Source organism: Pleurodeles waltl, chromosome 6 (genome assembly GCF_031143425.1).
Source record: "Pleurodeles waltl isolate 20211129_DDA chromosome 6, aPleWal1.hap1.20221129, whole genome shotgun sequence".
In the NCBI taxonomy this organism is placed as follows: domain Eukaryota; kingdom Metazoa; phylum Chordata; class Amphibia; order Caudata; family Salamandridae; genus Pleurodeles; species Pleurodeles waltl.
The window spans coordinates 1,066,322,365-1,066,341,300 of NC_090445.1; the positions used below are offsets into that span (position 1 = coordinate 1,066,322,365).

Here is an 18,936-nt window from a genome sequence, read left to right on the forward strand (position 1 = left end):
TGGGTGTAGATGCATAAGCAATATGCCCCTACTGTGTCCTTGTCAAATCCGGGACATAGTAAGTGAACAGAGCAGCCATTTTAATACATGTGCTGGACACTGGTCAGTACGCGTTTCATAGCTATATGGTGGCTACTATGAAACCTGGGTTGTTTGGTTTCAAACAACTCAGAACGATAAATCCAAACTTGTACCAGTATTGGATTTATTTAAAAAAGGAACCCAGGGGTCACTTATAGGTGTCCCCTGCCAAAGATAACTAGTGTGGCATGGTTGCTAACCGGTCACAACCAGCCTGCTACCACCAGAAAAGATTCTGGAACTCTGGGGTGAAAGATCCTGCTCTCTGGGTCCCAGAACAAAGCCCTTCCTGTGTGGAGGTGCAAACATCCCCTCCCTCAGGAATGTGCACTGTCCTGCTGGTGAGCTTCAAAGGGCTTACCGCCCTTGAAACTCTACCCCCAAGCCTGCTGCTAGCAGCAGATGGCCACTCTCATTGCAAACCCCCACTTTTGGAGGGAGCAACGGACAGGAGGAGTGTTCCTCCCCAGCCTGCACCACCCATAAGGTGTTGTATGCGAGGTGACCCCTCCATTTCATTTACCTACACCTTGCATGGAAGGAAATAGCCAATCAGGTGTAGGGAAGTGTCCTCTGCCCACAGGAAGTGATCACTTAGTGGGTGTAGCCACCCTAAGGTAAATGTCCCATTGGTCACTACTAGCTACTCCCCTAAACGCCCACTAAATTCCATATTTAGTGATCATCCTTAGACCAGATAACCAGATTCCGAGGACAAAAGAAGACCAGCAACAAAGAAGACCCAAGGCTCGAGAACTGAAGCCTTGCTGCAACAAGAAAAGACACCAAACCCTGCCTGCTGCACCCACGACTCAACAATTACCTCTTAGGGGTTGCTTGGACATTGGAGAGACTCTCCAAATACCCAGAGGACCTCCTCTCTTCAAAACTCACCAAAGATCTCCCTCCAGAGTGAAGGCATCACTCTACTGCAACAAGGAACCAAAGACCCAGTGAAGGCCACTTCACTGACTGGCTGCTGACCAAGGCTTACTGTTACTTGAACCGCCAATGGAGGATGAGGTGTGTGCCTCTGAATCATCTGGATTCCCTGATTTGTCCCTGGGCAGAATCACACCTCAGGGCCTTGAGGGCTTTTTACATTTAGGGTGACCTGAACGTTCAGGCGGACAGCCTGAGCCGCAACCTTCCTTCTTCAGTTCTGTACCATCTTTCAGCACCCCTGTTCAGGGAGATTTGTCTCCGGGTTGAGAAGCCTTGGGTGGACCTTTTTGCATCTCCTCACAATGCCCTCCTTCCTTGGTTTTGTTCTGAAGTGGTTTGTCCTCAGGCATGGGCAGTGGATGCCCTGTCGATCCGCTGGCCCTTGGGACTTCTGTATGCCTTCCCTCCGATTCCCCTCCTCCCAAGTGTGCTGCAGAAGTTTTGGGTGGAGAGGGTATCTGTTATCCTGATTACTCCTTTTTGGCATCCCCGCCTTTGGTTCCCTCTGTTGATCAGGTTGTCTTGGTGCAGATTTCTCCTCCTTCCAGGGATCCCGTCCCTGCATCAGTTCCCCCATCGTCCTTGCCTCGTCTCTGTCAATTGAAACTGACGGTCTGGCTCTTGAACGTTTGACGTTAGAGTCTTTGGGCTGTCCTTCTTTGGTGGCGTTGGATTTTCAACATTCCTGTGCAGCTTCCACCCTTAAGTGTTACCGTAAACATTGGGCTCTTTTGTCAGGTGGTGTGCCTCTTCAGGGGTTGATCCTCTGAGTGAGGCCCCAACAAAAATTATTGAATTTCTCAGTGATGGTTTTTTAAAGAATCTTTCCCAGCAGCAGCTGGTGGCAGAGCAGAGTAGTCGAGTGGTGGGTGGGTGGTAGGGGGGCTGCACAACACGAACACAAAAAAACACACTAAATGGAAAAACACAAACTAAAAACATAAAAGAACTTACCTGCTGCCTGTCACCCACAGCATCAACGCTCTTTTGCTCTTCTCCACTGCAGCACAGGCTCCCAAACTCCTCAGCGGCCAATCCAGGCACTGCTCTTATGCTACTGATAGCATGAGAGCAGCATCAGCAGCATTTTTAGAGAGACTGGGAGCCTGTGCTTGTTGTCTCCAACCTGGCAACGCAGCTCGGGTTGGAGACAGCTCAGTGCGTATGTCCGTTTGGCCTTCCTGAGATAGCCTGCAAAACCCCATGCACACTGATAGCAGTGCACACCACTCGCCCTTCGTGCTTAACACTGCAGTGGCCCCACCCCCAAGACTCAGCCCAGCCCTTAGAACTTGAAAAATAAAACAATAATAAACCTGTTTTATTATTGGTTTTTTTGTCAACTTTTGAGGTTGCTGGCGAAGGTTGGGGGCGATGCTCCTCCGCCATAGCGTAGGAGCTGCTGCTGATCTTTCCCCTCCTACGTTGGCTGCTCTGTGGGCTGCTATCTATGCATGTAGGGGTTCAGCAGTTGCGCTGGATGGTGTTTCTCCTTTAGTGGTTCGGCTGCTATGGTGTTTTCGGCTTCATCGTCAAGCCACCCAGGTGATTGTGCCTTCTTGAAATCTGCTGACAGTTCTGCAGGGTCCCCAACTGTTCCCTTCTGAGCCTTTGATAGAGGCCGATTTACTATGGCTGTCTGCTAAATTGGTCTTCCTGTTGGCCATTACGTAGACTCAGAGATTGGGGGAATTGGGGGTCTTGCACGTCTCTTTTCCCTATTTGCAGTTCCTTCTGGACAAGGTGGTGTTGTGGCTGATTTTAGCCGTCTCCCTAAAATTTTCTCTAAATTCCATTTACAGCAGGAGATTTATCTTCCTAATTTTCCTGTGGAGTACGGTCCTCTGCAACATTCCCAGGGTTTTTGTCTTTCTCCTGCACTGCCTGTGTCCTGTGGGGGAGTGGCTAAAGGCAAGAATGTGTCTACCTCCACCATCAGTAGGTGGGTGCTCTTAGTGGTTTACCAGTCCTGTAAGTCTTTGGGGCTAGCTCCTCCTACTCAGGTTCAAGGATGCCCTACTCGACCTGTCTCAGCTTCCTGGGCTGGGGTGTCAGGTGTCTCTATCCCGGAGATTTGTGGGGTGGTACCTGGCACTTGCATCATTCTTTTATCAAGCATTACTGTCTAGATGTATTGCATGCTTATTTGAACAATTTTGCTGAGGGCTTTATGAACGTGGCTTTGTCTTGAGCCTTGTTTTTATTACACTTTGTATTCAGCATGTCTCCTTGGTGTCATGCTTTCTATTTGTAATTTGGCTTGTGAGATCCTCACTAATATAAGGACTGGGAAGAGGAGGTCCTATGAGGGGGTAATGTGTCTTTACTTACAGGTAATAAAGGTTACCGGTGAAGAACACAGTCTAGATCTCTAGAACTCCTGACAGGGCCATGCCTCTAATTTGGAAGAGTTAGAGTAATTCTAACAGAGAGCTGGATACAGACTCGGGCCTGAGCTAGTCGGGTATTTGAAGGCCCGTTGCCTACCCATACATGCCAACATTTTAGTATAGTAAATTGGGAGATCTTTAAAGATTAGTTGGGAGAATGTATTTTCTCCATTGACTTCTATTGCAGTAGAGGCAATTTTAAGCAGACAGACAAAATTAATACATGTTTTGCGTCAAGAATCGGGAGTCGCGCGTCCTTTGGTATATGTGCCTACCCGGGGTGTGAATAAATCACACCCACCATGTATTTAGTCAACTACTGATCTTTGCCTCTGTGAGCGACCCTGACCCGGCCCTACTGGCCTATTAAAGGTTCTAGACTTTTGGAATGACACTCGGCCACTGCATTTTCAAGGCCGAGCAACGTGCGGCGTATCGTTCTTCCCACATACTCTGTCACAGAGGGGACTCCATCATCATTCAAGCGCTCTCGTCCCAGGAGACATCAGACGCACGCCCCTCCCCAAATCCCCGTCCTACCCCGCCTCCTGAAAGGGGTGGTTCCTTCCAGGCCGGGCTTTCCTCTGAGTCCTGCTGCAAAGCTGGAGGGAGTTAGGTTGGGCAGTCTGGTTTTAAACAGCACAAGAAGCCTGTCTTCCCCCCTTTTGCTGCCCACCCAGCCAGCCAAGGAAAGCGCTTGGAAGTAGCGGGGCGTGCATGGTGGAGCACAAGGGCGAGGGAAGCAGCGCTGTAGAGCAGGCAGAGCCCCGGAGGACACCGCGGGACCCGGGCTGCCAGAGGAGGACTTTGATTTCTTCCGAGTTTCTTCCCTCCCCGGGTGGCAGGCGGCAGGGCTGAACTGGGCTCTGCCAGGGAGGCGCAGGATGGGTCACCGCAAGGTGTTGGCGTGGTTACAGGGGCCTCTGCTGTGTCTGCTACTCCTGGCGCACATCACCCACGTAAGTAACCTGCACAAGTGGCCCTGATTTCGGGGGTGGTGGCGTGCACGTGGAGGTGGGGGCAGGCGAGGGACCGTTGTTGGGAGCGGCGTAGCATACCGTTGAAATGAGGGTTCCCTGACGATGCCGTACCTTTTTCAACGCGAACGTACAGTGAATAGTAAATATTTCTGGGGGTCCCAGTCGGGCAGTATGCGTCTGTGGAGGAATTCTCGCCTCAAATTGAAGTCGACACTTGTCCTCCTAATTCGAAGGAGTGGAAAATCTCCTCTGAAGTCGAAAACTTTAATGTTCCTATTTTTTCCCTACCATTTCAAAACCCCTGCCCCCATAAAAACACTCCGATAGAAGTCAGTGAGCAAAGCCACTGCTTCGGATTTATGTGCTAGAATGATGACATGCGTCCAGGCTCCCCAATACTGCAGGCAGCGGTTTATGGGCGCGCGGTGGGGGATTTGGGATGCTAGTCCTCAGATTTGCAGACATTCAGCCTCGTTGCTTATAAAGATGGTTTCCTTAAGATTTTATGATATAATTAATCAGAGCTCACTCGGGTTAAGTGGAAAAGGGGGGCGATATGACTCTCTCTCTCACCAGTTCACGTTGCCTGGGAGGCCTTCACCGTTGAGTCCTTGGTTATTAGGGGGGCGTAGAATGGAGGGGTGGTAATGCAAAGCTTGTGACCACTCAGGTGGTTAAAATTCTGGGGAGCTGTTTGGGCGCGCGTAGTCGGGGCTTGTTTGGAGGCGAAAGCGCCCTGAAGCTCTTTCATGGCATGCCAGTGCTTTGCCAGTCTCAAATCAAGACTCAAGCTGGCAGTCCCTGCTCCGTCAGGTTAGTGCCCGACCAGTTTGGAAAGACTGAACTTTATTTTGAATCAGAGATGGAAATAGCCCTCCTCCGCGCTGTCACTCGATTTCTAAAGGTGCAATGAAAAGCAGGATAAAAAGTGCATGTGTAAGAGGTTGGCAGTTCTAGTCTTTGGCACAGAAGAGCCCAACGTGTCCAACCAAATCTGGGCGCTTCTTCTCCCCCAGTGTGTTTGCGGAGTTTTTGGGTCCGAACTAGCAGGGCTCTTTGTGCTTTGCTTTTTAGAGGCTTGTCTGTAGCTCGGTTTTTGCTCTCTTTTTTCCTTTACCGTGGAAAATCAGAATTTCAGTTTCTCCACTCTCCATGAGTGGCTCTCTGTGAGGTGGCTGTGTTTTTCCAGTGACTGTTCTCCGCCTGGCTAATTTTATCCCCTTGGACTTCGCTATTCGTGGAGTTGGTGGCGGCGGCGGATTAACTGTATGCAGTCCAGCTCCTTGTGCCTCTACGTTTTCTACCTTGTGTATTAAGTTGTTACCAATGCACTGCATGTAGTCCAACACGGTGTGTATCCCCTGCACCCCACCAGCCCTGCGCCACAACGTAACACCTCCTGTATCCACTTGTTACTAACTCACTCCACCTCTGCAGCGCGACCAGTGATTACTCATGCAGTGCCAATACTGTGTTCCCTCTGCCCATCAACCGGCTGGAGCAGTCTAGTACCGCCTGTATCCGCTATGCATTGGAAAAGACCCACCGCTATTTGTAGATTAACTGCATAGAATAACACAGTGACTTTCTTTTAATTATTTGCAGCTATACCCATCGACCCTGTGTTCATTCCAGCACCCTCTATACCTGCTGTAAAGTTGAGCCATTCAATTACTTTTGTAGCCGTTAAGTCATTTTGAGTCCAATGTAAAAGTTTTGTTAAAGAGTGTAGTTTTTAATATGGCGTGGCACACATCCATTAGTTAGTAATTGAATGAACAATCTAGCACCTTGTATATTCACTGTGCCTTTCTGTGTGACCATCCATTGTCAGTAAAAGGGCTTCTAGCTTTGCAGTGACTGGGTTCTCTCCCAAATGTAAAATATTCAAAGGGATTAATCTACAAAACTTGGCCTCGAGATGTGGCTTGTCTGCGAATCCTGCATTTGCATTCCAGCACTGAGAGAAGGGTGGGGTTGGAGCTTGCACTCAACAAAGGTGCTGGTGTGGGAAGCCTTGTCTCAACAGAAGGATCTGATCCAGTGAATGGAGATTCATGAATATTGAGTCAAGCTAGGATCAGTCCACAAATTTGACTTCAGGCAAAGGGCTTTACTTGGACACTTGGCAGAGTGGAGTGAAGTGAAGAGGTTGGTTGGGAATCATGAGGGATCAGTAAACTGAGAGCAAACGAAGGCTGATCTTTGAACTTGTGCATCTAGTGCCATGACTGTTGTGTGACATTTGGTTGTAAGTGTTACTGAAATTGGCTGTCCAGGAATGCCTTTAGTCCTGCTCCACCAAATATCTTTTGGCTCTGAAAGGCCCTTAATTCTCCAGGTCTTTTCTGTGCTTGAAGCTGGAGCTTTCATATATTTGCTGTGCATCTTACCTGCTGTTTCTGATTTCCTTATTTTGACGTGAACTATGCTTCCTATCCATGTATTTTTCCGGCATCCCTCTGAGGGCGGCAGAGCCAGCGAGTGTGAAGGCATTGAAGAAACTGTCTGAACTGGTGTGTCGATGAATGGATACCTTGATATCAACAATCACTTATTATACAGTGGTTTGCCCAGAATTTATCAGCTGAGCTCTTCCTAGGTGTCCGCCTGGAACATTGTCAGTTCAGATTAGCTACTTGCAGTGGCTGATCTGCATTCTCGCACTTGTAGAGACCACTTTATGTTTAGTTTTGACTGACAAACCTGGCGTGGACCTTCTCTCCTGCTGCCTGTGCAGAATGATTGACATCTGTCTATCTGCTGTCACCTGAACTCAGTGAACACTCTTGCTTCTAGGCCTGCAGTACTGCTTGGAGGGTATGGTAGGCTTGCTGTCTGAGCAGGAACGTCACCCGTTCAGTACTGCAGTATCAACTGGAAGAGCTGGGCCACAGCGCTGATTCCTGGCAAGTGGAAATGATGTGCACCAGTGACGTTGATCTGGGGTATCTTTCTGCTTCTGTGTATTTGCATCTTTGGCGGGCTTTTTATAGAGCTCATTTTTCTGCCCGGTCATATTTCTTGCAGCCGTGGGCGCCTGGCTGTGTCGTCGACCCAGGCATAGAGACCCCACTGCATGTCCGGATGGTAAGAACGGTTGAATAGGTTCGGTTTCTGTGTTTGCTGCAGTGCTGTGCCCAAATTTAAACCTGACCGGCATCTCGAGGCATTTCGGCCGGGGCCTCAGAATAACAAGGGAGCGTAAAAATAGCAGGCTGGGCATTCCTGAGCAGCAGGACTGTTCTAGGACACCCACCTTCAAACAGAAGAGAAGCTTGCAGACCCATAGCTTACTCCTCGGCGCGGCCGAGGCAGGAGGGTCATGTGACCTCATACCACCTCGCCACCGCCCCTACTGGAAGAAACACAAATAAACTTGTGGACATCCTGAAATGGGGTAGAGAGCTGGTCTGTTCACCCACCTTCGATGAGCAAATGAGCTTTGGGCAAAACAAGAGGTCTGGCCTTGTCAAGCTGGTGCAACAGTTATTGCTTTCACATTACAAGTGTATGACACAAAAATGTCAACAACGAAAAAACTGAAAACGCAAACTAAACATGGTGACCATATGCTTGCAGTAACAATTATTTTTTAAAAGTGCATATAATTTTACTAGAACAGTGTAGGTGCTGACTAACACGCAGATGTGCTTCGAATACTGAAACTAACATATCACAGGCAACTATGATCCATATTGGTGCAAAGAAAGGGTACTATAGGTTTTGAACTAATGTATCCCTTGGACATAGATGAAAGACACACAAATAAATAAAACGAGGATAAAGAATAGAAAGGACAAAAAGTATTGGCCACCAACTTCAGCAGGGAAGTGCACTTTTTTAAAGGCAGGTGTGCACACGCGATGAAGCAAAATATCATTCAAGGAGCCAGAAAGCCTGTGACTGACATGAGCTGTCCAACTACCACATGCTTTGGTGGACAAAAATGTAAAAGGTGAATGACAGCTGAATAGACCAATGGATAAAAAGAGCTTATCAAAAACACCTCTATTATGTACCTGTAGGTCTTTTTTATTTTATGAATTGTTTTGGTTACATGAGGCTGGCAGAGCAGCTACAGCTGTCTAGGTTAGACCTAAAAGCAAGGCTGTAAATATGTTCTACCCACAGCCGGCTAGTTGATGTTATACAGCAGATTGTTCTGGAACAGGTCCCTGAAGCAGATGGAACCCTCCACACGGGTTCTGCAAAAAGCCAAGGGTAGGTGGGTTTCAGAGCTGGCCTATTTTGGGACGGGAGTGTCAAGTAAGAGCCTACAGACTGATTTTACACTAAACTGACTTCTGGATGGGGTACTTTGTGGCAAGGTCCGGGAGCCCCATATTCAAATAGAAAGAAGTCGACAGACCGGTCCTCTACTCTGCTACCTACACAATGGAATTCAGAGCCAGGCAACTCTGGGACCCACACACTCCAACTATATAAAGACTCAGTCTGACTCTACACACAGCTGCCTGTAGAATTGTAGTAGAGACCTGCATGTTGTGTGAACGAATGATCTGTTAGCGGAACCCAGCTGGTGGCTGGAATAATACAAGATAAGACGATGAAACCTAGAGATTAATAAGTACATCTGGGTACCTATACTGTGGTCCTCCATTTTTGCCTTAGTCAGATAGTTACCAATAATCGCTTATACTGTGTACACTAGTCAACATTTTTATGACGGATACCTTCACATAATTCGAGACCGTCTGTATCTGAAGCAGAGATGTTTGTGCTGACAAACCTATTTCTTGTCCTGCTGATGTTGGGACATTTTATACATTTCCTACATATTTTGGAAATTACCCACCCACTCTTTTTTTTTTATGTCTTCCTAAATTTCCAAGCAGGGAGGACGGGTGTAGACATATCCAAAACGAATGACCAGGGCAAGGTGGTGTGGCCACTGTGAGAGCAATTTACCTATTCCAACAACACTGCAGGCACTGACTGAGGAACTTATTAAATCTTAGAGTGATCGGCTGTGGTGAGCAGTTGGCATCTGCCTAGAGATTCTCTGCAGGGAAGCTGCCCAGCCCAAGTTACTTATTTACCCAACAAACCAAGCGTTGCTGAACGCTGCAAGCATGTGCTCGCTGTTGGGTGTACAGACTTGAATGTGGTCGAGGAAAGGTGCGTAAGGGAGCATCAGGTCAAGGCGGCCTTGAAGGTTTGTGTGACTTTCGAGGGAGATGGAGACATTCACACCAAAACTTGCTAAAGGTAGCCGAAGAGGTGAGCACAAAGAGTTGCAACCTTGCATGTTTTATCTTGTTTGCTTTGTACGCATTCAAGAATGGTGAAAGTAAAAGTAGTTTTTGTCGTTGTTTTGTTATTGAGCTAAGACATCAGGGAAGATGAGGGTGTGAACCTTAACACCTTGCAGTTGGTTAGTCTTGCTCCATTGGTGATGTTGAGAACTGCATATCTTGTAATGGGTAATTTCGTGAGGGATGATGCTGAGAGATTGCACAGGTTTTAAACACTCAAATGATAATTCTTGTTGCAGGATAATACCGAGAGCCTCTGCTCCCCGTAGACCCTTAATACTGTTCCAGAGTTCATGGTGAGGAGAAGGGGGGGGGGGGGCGGGGGGAGGAGCTTGTGCACCTTCTAGGTTATTAATGTTCCAGACATGATCCTGACTAGGGTTTGCAACCGTTGTAGTTTGCCATTATTGATCAAGGCACGTGACTGGAAGCTTTCAGACCTTGTATAATTCCTGCTTTAGGAAGGATGCTTTGCGCTTGCACACCTGCTAGATATACATTGCTCAACGAGGGAAGCAGACAGTTTGCACACCTTGTAGAAGGTTATTTTATCATGACTTTTTTTGACAGCTTCATTAATATTATTTCAAGGAAGAAAGATGCTCAGACCTGGCCGGGTTTACAGTAGGTTGTTATTGACCCATGGACGTTGAAGCTGTGAGTGTGCACATCTTTTTGTGAGTTGTTGCTGGTCCAGGGATGATGATGATGGTGGGAGCTTGCACACCTTGTAGATTATTTCTCCGGGGATGGGGATGATTATATTGATATGAAGCTGGAAGCTTGCACACGTCGTGGGAGGATATTATATCACGCGTGCTTCTGACAGCTTGCAAGCATACACACCTTATATTTGGTTAATATAATTCCAGGGATTAAGATGCTCAGATCTTGCACATTTTCTAGTAGGTTATTATTGGTCCGTGTATGATGGGCCTGGGACTATACACACATTGTAATTCTTTTTTACATGATGAAGCTTGCACACCTTATACACGAGGTTGACTGCTTGCAAACATGCACACACTGTAGTAGGCTAGAGTTATTCCAGGAAAGATGATACACAGTTGTTGAACACCATGTAATAGGTTATTATTGGCCCATGGAAGATGGAGCTAAGAGTGCACATGCATTGTAAAATGTAATTGCATCAAAAATCTTGTACACTTTAGTATTATAACAAGGGGAACGAGGCTTGGCCCGTGCACACATTATTCCTCCAAGGATGAGGACGAAAACTTGTGCACCTTTATGGTTTATTTGACCTGACATGAAGCTGAATACATGCAGGAATTCTGTGGTATGATTCCTGGATGTAATTACACCTTGGAGTCTCTAAACCTTGTAGACCAGTGGTTCCCAACCTTTTGACTTCTGTGGACCCCTACTTAATCATTACTGGAACCTGGGGACCTCCACTGAATAATTTTAGGAATCCAGGGAGCCCCTCACTCGGTCATTACTGTAAAATGGGGACCTAATCTGTTAATGTTATTTAATTTTTTAAGCAATCGCGGATCCCCAGGAGTCCCTGAGCCACAGGTTGGGAACCACTGTTGTAGACTATTGTTGAAGGAGGAAGGAAGATACAACTTATTGCCACTGTAACATGGTGGCGTCTGCACCAAGAAAGGCGGTGCCCCCCACTTAAAATGCAACACTTATCATTGATGCTATTGCAAGTGCTGCTAAGAAAAAAGTACAGATCAACAGGTTTTGGACGCTCTCGTTCAGGTCCCTCCCAAACCTTTTTTTTAGGCTAACCACTTGGTCTTGCTAGCCAATGTTCTTGGATGATTTTAAACACAAAAGGCCTTTCATTTATCTACTAAGTTATTTTTGCCTTGTTAGAGCAATCGAGGATGATTATGTCAAGCTAATCCTAGGAGTAACTTCCTTGAGGACGCTGAAAGTTAGGTTAGGCCTCTGCTTCATACATTGCCGTTTTAAAAGCCAGGAGCTTTGTATATAAACCAGTAAAGTCATGTGTTTTTTTTTTTTTCTAATATAGGATCTCGCCTGAAGGGAGTGTACTGTCCTCTCTCACCACTCCTGTAAGGAAGGGGTGCCTTTCTAGCGATCAAACGCTGCGTCTTTGGCACAGCCTCCATGTTTAACTGAGACGTTTGTGGTAGCCTAGTGCTGTCGCCCTGTAATCTCTCGCTCTGCTTGATGAGGTGTGCTCAGCGGAATGGCAGCGGTGGGTGGAGGCCGCTTCGTTGCTGGGCCCCGTATAATCTAATGCTCGCCGCAGTTAGCACTTTTTTCTTGCAGCCTCTCTCATGCTTTGAATGGCTGCCTTCAGGTGTCCGTGATTATTTCTGGGGAGCTGGGAGGAGGAATGCGGACCCTGAGGGGGAAGTCGCGCGACTCAGCAAGGATTCCCTAATGCGCTGGGAATTCTTCAAGTCAAGTTGACACAAGCCTTCGGATTAGCAAAAATGTTAGACTGCGCGAGATGTGGCGCTCAATCAGAGAACAAAGGAGCCTCCTTTAGCACAAGTAAAGCTCTATTCTCTCCATAAAACGGGGGGAATTTGTGACTGCAAGATTTCCTGGAAGAAATACTAATCGACATGGCAAGCGCCTGGCAGTGTCCAACCGCTTGTGTGTTAGTCGACGGAGCTGGGATCCCTCGCGTGTCTCTGGGGTTTCTTTTTGGGCACTGGGTTCGTTACCCCTGTCTATTGGTTTCCTCTGGGCTCGCTCTGTTCGCTTGGGCGCTGGTCCCGCTTTGCAAATCTGTAGGTTTCTACCTCGGTACGTGGCTTAACGTGCATGTCAGTGGGTTTACAGGCAGTTCTAGACATGTCGGTAGGTTTCTAGCCAGGTACTGAGTTCACTGTATGTCTTTTGATATCCAGGCGCGCATTAGGATGTGGGAACCTGCCGATTTCGAGCTGGGCGTTGAGCTCACCACGTCCGTTTGTACGTTTCAAACTTGGCCCTGAGCTCACTATGCACATCTGTTGCTTTTTATTCGGGCACTGAGCACCTCCAGAGCGCTTAGTGACTCGCTGTGCAGTCTGTAGGTTTCTGTCTGGGCCTGTGCTCACCTGTGCACCTCTAGTTGGTGGTATTCCAATGCAGGAAGACCCTTTTCCATTCATGCAAGGAAGCTTTGCCTTGTGACAGCACTGCTGAGTGAACCGTGCACAGATCTGTGCCTGTTCATTTTATTGACACACTGTAACAAGAATTACTGAATCGCCCTTTATCTTCTTATAGGGAAAATGAACGTTTCTAAGAAAGTTGTTTCTGTGTTGTGCTCTTACCTAGAACGAACTTTTCAAGTAGAATGATGTGGGTTGGTTTGATGTTTAGAGTTTTAGACTCGTGATGTGGGTATTACTCTGTTTATTATTATTGTACAAGTATACTACTCACTTTGTTTGGTGACAAGTGAACCGAAATACTTGTGCATAAATATGTTTTGTTGCTTAGGGATACGTTATGAAGCGGTGGGCAGCGTGTTTGTAAACGTTTAGTCTGGGGGGAGGCAGGTGAAAGATTTTAGTTAGCTCGTGGCACCTAGATGAATGGTTGGTTGCGTCAGCGCTGGTGCACTGATTTTTGGAGCCCCGTGCTTTCCCTTGTAGCCACTGGAGTTTGTGCACGGCCTGCCGACGCAACAGAACTATGGACAAAAATCATTAGAGGAAATGTCTGCCAACTCATATGGCGACACCACCCTATAAGTATATTAAAATCAAACTTCTTGCTCTAGCCGAGTCTCCAAGAGATGATATGCAGAGATTATCGCCCGTCACCCTGTAAGGAGGACAAAAGTTTGGTCAATAAATGGCTGAACTAAAGACCTTCTTAAAGGCGCTGAACTGGTGCCCACAAGGTCGATTGGCCTAATCAGGCGCACCTGCGGAAGGGCGGTACGTCTGGGATCAACCGGCCGGAAGTGATGCAAGTGCCGTGTGCTCCAGATAACATTCCCCGCAACGTTATCAGGGACTGAGCAAGAGTTCTTCCGCGCGCCCTTCCCTGGCCCCTGCTCACGTGTTTGCACAGGCGATAGTCGCGGCCTCTGGTGCCCCCCTGGCTCCAGTGTCCTTTCCTGCACAGATTAGAGCAGTTTCCTGGTGTTGTGCCTGCAGCAGGTTCCTCTTCCTGCCACAGCCAGGGAAATAGGGGACTTTCCAGAGTACAGAGGGATCGAGGCTGCTTCCCGAGAGGTAATCGGGCAGAGGCGGAAAAGGAGGGCATTTGGACGAAACTAGAGGCTGCTGTGTGTTCGATCTCGATAATACAGTTCTGTCCAGGAGTGAGACAACCTTGACAATGTATGTCTAAAGATGTACGCCACCCAGGAAACTCCGGGAACAGCCTATCGCCTTGCTCTTTTTCCAAGGTTTCTATTAAATAGGGCTGCACAGTAGCTGCAGCACATCCTGGCACTCAAATAAAGCACCAAAATAAATTGACATGGTAACATGGCGTGTCGTTGGGCAGGGGGGCATGCATTCATAGCCGACAAGGGAGGTGAGTGGGAAGAGGCCTATATCTGTTAATGCTGCAGTGCACAGCTTGCACTTATGTCTCGGATGACTCAGAACATCTTTTCCCGAGGTCGATTAAAACAAGTGCCATTAATGTGAGTATTGGTACCATTCGGTCCAAAAATTGAAGTTTATTTTTCCTTTTTTTTTTTTTTCTTCTTTTAACAGAATCCTAGATGGAACATTTAATATGTAATCTTCTAATGAAACTGGAGTCGCAGCTCTTAGTAATTACCATATCAGTGGCTTCTACAGTGCAAACAGTTGTCTTGTGGGGTAGGCTGGCGTCAGAGATGCTACAGAAAACCTCCATCAAGGTTGGGAGTATATCTGCAAATGACAGGGGGATAATGGGCACTGTTTTTGTTTTTTCTTAAAATTTCAAGAAGGGCTGGGATGAACCTTTCTGAAGGGGAAGGCCCCTTCTTTACACACTCACGCGATTGCTTCAGTCCTTGTAAGTGCTGACATGGTCTCATGTTTGTGTTCCTTTTTGGGATCAAAAGTGACACAGGTTGCAGTGACTGTTTTATAACCTTCCTGCGGATCTCTGCTGATTTTTGCACTGCTGATTTATGCAGGTCTGCCAACTCATAGGCGACACCACCGGGGGACGCAAGATATTGATTCCCCTCACAAGATCTCCCAGTGAGGGGCTACTATCACAAGGCGACTGGGGAAACGAGCTGAACACCACTGTAAAGTGTTTTTCAGCCCGTTTTCGGAGGCTTTTAATTGGCGATGTGCATTAAAGGCTGTTAAAACACCCCAGGTCGTCTGTAGCAGCCTCAGCAAGCTTATGTTTTTTTAATTTTTTTATGGGCGAGCACAAAGTGCTCCGTCCATTCTGTAATCTCTCTTTGGGCTTCAAACCACGCCCATGCCACGTCAGTCACTTACATTGGTTCGTGGGCTTGGCTTTTAAAATCCGCTTGCTTTCATTTGTGAAAGGCATGCATGCGTTAGCCCACCTACCCAGCACTGGTAAAGTACCAAAAACATACGAGGCTCGATGTTTTCAGCCGGGAGTCCGGACTACTTTATCTGTTTATTTTACACGAGCGCGGTCCTGCTGCATTTTACATAGCGCGATCGCGCTGCGTTTATTTTTGCTTTACAACGCTAATAGCTCTAACTCGAACAAATGCGAGACCCGTTGCATTGAAAATGCTTGGGTTTTCTTTTTGTCTCAAAGGTGCCTCTTGGCAGGGGTCCATGCACCCTCCCTGGCCCCAAGTTCTCCTCATACTATGAGGTTTTTGGTGAAGTTGGCAGGTCTGTTGATGGAAAGTACAATTCCTATACTCCATTCGTTTAATGTGGTTGTTACAAGAAATCACCTTAGTGTCTTGCAACTAGAGAACGATTGAATTTTCTGAATTCACCATTTTCAACAGTGTGGACTACAACCAAAACACCTATGTATATACAAAAAAGGTCCTAGAACTTCGCAGCAGGGATCTTGTAAATAAAAAAATATATATATTTTATTTGAATGGAACAGTATTGGCTCTTTTCAGCAGAGCCCCGTTTTATCTGGGCATTAGTACATCTCTCTGCAGGCATCGTGTTATTTTAAAGGACAGTAAAGGCACATAGCAACAAGACGTTTATTAGTTGAATAGGTCAGAACAAACACTTGTCCTTTTACCAGGATAGTTCTCTTTAATGTCAGCAGGGCGCCTGTTCTTTTAAATGAAAAGTCCCATTACTTCTCAGCAGGACTCCTGTTCTTTTAAAGGGACAGTGCCACATTTCTCTGCAGGGCACGTTTTCTTTTAATGACAAAGTATTAGAACTTATCAGCGGGGCTCACTTCTAGCGGGGCACGACCAGCACTCCTCAGCAGGGTGCAGTTCCTTTTACCGGTACACTACCAGTGCTCCTTCCCAGCATGATAGATTTTTAGGGCAGAGCATTTTTCGACACGGTCACTGTTTGTTCAGTAGTGCTCGTGTATTTTTTAATTTCAAAGTAAAGGCACTTCTCAACAGGGCCCCCAGTACGTCCATCAGGTGCCGCCGCGTCATCAACCGGCGGATTTGAGCATCCTGAAGAAAATAGCTGACTCTGACAGCTCGTGTTGGGAGGACAAGTCTTTACCCGCACAGCGATGCACTGAGTGCAGCAGCCCTAGGGCTTGGAAAGTTCTCTGTGAAGAGGGTAAGAGAGCACAGGTTAGACACCATGGAAAGTGAGAGTGCATTCCTTAAGGGCTGCGTGTGTGTTTTTTGTGTGGGGTGGGGGGGGGGGGGTCAACAGAGGGCTGGAAAACAAATACAAGAATTTAGGAACTGTATCTGGGATTGAATACGAGTGGATTTGAGTGCATGCATGGATTATATTCTTTATTTACAGTTTAGCGCCCAATTCTTTACTGCAGTTCCTAAGCGCTGTAACTGGTTCTTAATTTTAAATATATGTTCCGGGTTTTGGGACAACTGTCGGCTAATCCTGCAAAGCAGATTTGAAGTGTTTGCTCTCGGTTCCTCGTGTCCTCTAAGCTTTGAAGTAACTTAAGTAATTTAGCTTTTCTTTCAGGCAGCACAGGAGCAGGTCAGCCTCCTGCTCAAAGCAGAGGGGAGACAGAGTGGGAAGGAGGGCAGGGCTGCTCAGGATGGAGGTCGTGCTTTAGCTAATGTTAAGTAAACTAAACATAGCGCCCTGTCTCTGTGTGTATATATATGGGTGTATATATCCCAGTGGATAATGTTAGTTCAGCATTTCCATGTGAAGTACATGTTTTGATTTGCTAACAGCTTTGTGGATGTTGGACAAATCTTCATGAAACATTCCACAAAAAGGGGTCAGTGTAGGTTTACTCTACCTTGGAGGCCCTGTGTGAGGGGAAACCCAGAGGCACTCGCCATGGGGCCAATATTAAAAAAGGCAGTTTTTGCCACAAACCGGCGGCATCGCAGGAAACAAAAAACAATGGTGGCAGGGGCATTTCTTTAAAGAAAAAGGGCCATGGCCCCCTTGTCAAGCAATGTCATCAGTGATGTCATTTGAGATGTCATAGACCGTCATGAGTAACCTTATATCTAAGGTCATAAGCAGTGTGTGGCAGGGTGCTGGTTCTATTCAGATCTGTTAATAGTAACTGGTTAATTTCTTTAGCTTTTTTTTTTTTTAGTTCACAGGTATGATGGCATTGACATGTTCACCTAAGTATAAAGGCACATTAACCTTTGTTTTTTTCAGTGAAAATACGTTACTCCAAGTATCATGCCTCACTGTTGCAGTATCTAGCAATGTGGAAGAGTATTGCAGCTGTCTCATGATCTTCCAAAGTGATTTGTCTAAATGAATCTTGTTAACAAAATAAATGCTTAGGCAGAGGCAGCTCAGAAGAGTTGGAGGTTCCTGGCCTCTGAATTACTGAGACAGGAAACATTGTGTGATTTATGCAACATATGAGTAATACTCGTTAAGTTGGGGGTTAAGCAATCTGTCCCCCCACTCCCTTCCCCAATGCATATATAAATGAGGTTTGCTCTGTAACACTTGCAGTTCCATTCGGGGATAAAAACCACATCAGATAGGACTTTCAATGTTGGTGACTCAGGCCCTGCTGCTCCAACTACTTATCCACATTTCCTTCAACTTTGATGTGCCCTGAACATATCCGTGTTGTCATATATTTGGTATATCTTTCTACCTTCTTGTAGTGCCACAAAAGTGTCCCCATTTCATCCAAATGGTGGTTACAGATACGTTGCAGTGCTCTGTTGCAGGTGGGTCCTGCTTCTCTCTGCTTGAACAGCAGTAGGGCAACCATTCCTTTGCTAGGGTCAGTACAGTTTTAGGCAAACTCCTGCAGGAACCCCTCGTCCGTGCACTGTAGAATGGGTCTGTCAAAGGAAAATTGGAAAAACATCCAGCATGCTGATGATAATATCCAGCTATACTTGCAGATGTACTCATTGGAAGTTTCAAAACATCCAAAGGAGAACTTCCCAAATTTGTTTTTTGGCTTAGTGCTTTGATTGTGGTTGTCTTGGATAAAATCAACCCGCTCCAGGACACAACCTGTTAGCAAAGGTAATAAAGGTGGTGGGGGGGATCAGCATCACAAACTTGGGCTAATAAAGAAAAATTGGGATGGGTCAATGAAAAGGTTGGAGGATGCTTGATGTGAGACCCGACCCATAGTAGACTGAATAGATGCTGGCCATCTATTTTCCCTAATTAAACTAATGGAAGATATTTCCCTCTTTTCCTGCAATCTAAGAAAATCTCACTGTTTAGCCACTGAGCACTGATACTTGTGAACGAATATACGTTGGATCAACGCATGCTGGAACCACGCATGCCTGAACAACCCGGTCGGAACAACAACTGTGTTGTTACACGGATGCCTTTACCACGGATGCCTTTACCACGGATGCCTTTACCACGAGTGCCTTAACATTTATTTTTTGTTGTAAAGGCATTCCTGGTAAAGATTTGCGTGGAACTGCATGCTTGGTCCCAGCATGTGACCCCTGACACCCACCCCAGCCCCTAAAATTACCCCGACCCTCGCCCCTAAAACTACAGCACCCCCCACCCCTAAAACCTCAAATTACCCTGACCCTAAAACCCAAACAATCTAACCCCCCAAAACCTAAATTACCCCAACCCTCCAAACCCCACCCCTAAAATAACAAAACTTACCCGACCCCCCCCCCCCACCCCGCCCTTAAAAATGAAAACTACCCCAACACCTAAAACTAATCCCACAACTCTACCCCAGCCCCATTTACCT

The 18,936-nt window shown here is 46.8% G+C and overlaps 1 protein-coding gene across 7 annotated transcripts in view; it reads left to right on the forward strand.

The window, feature by feature from the left end:
- The first annotated feature begins 3,986 nt into the window (after positions 1-3,986).
- The window catches only part of HSPG2 (heparan sulfate proteoglycan 2), a 933,800-nt gene continuing 918,850 nt past the window's right edge, over positions 3,987-18,936 (forward strand). For all 7 annotated transcript variants that reach the window (XM_069240056.1, XM_069240057.1, XM_069240060.1 and 4 more), the window contains exon 1: positions 3,987-4,375. In XM_069240056.1, the coding sequence (XP_069096157.1) occupies positions 4,301-4,375 (75 nt within the window). In that variant the 5' untranslated portion in view covers positions 3,987-4,300. The remainder of the gene's footprint in view (positions 4,376-18,936) is intronic.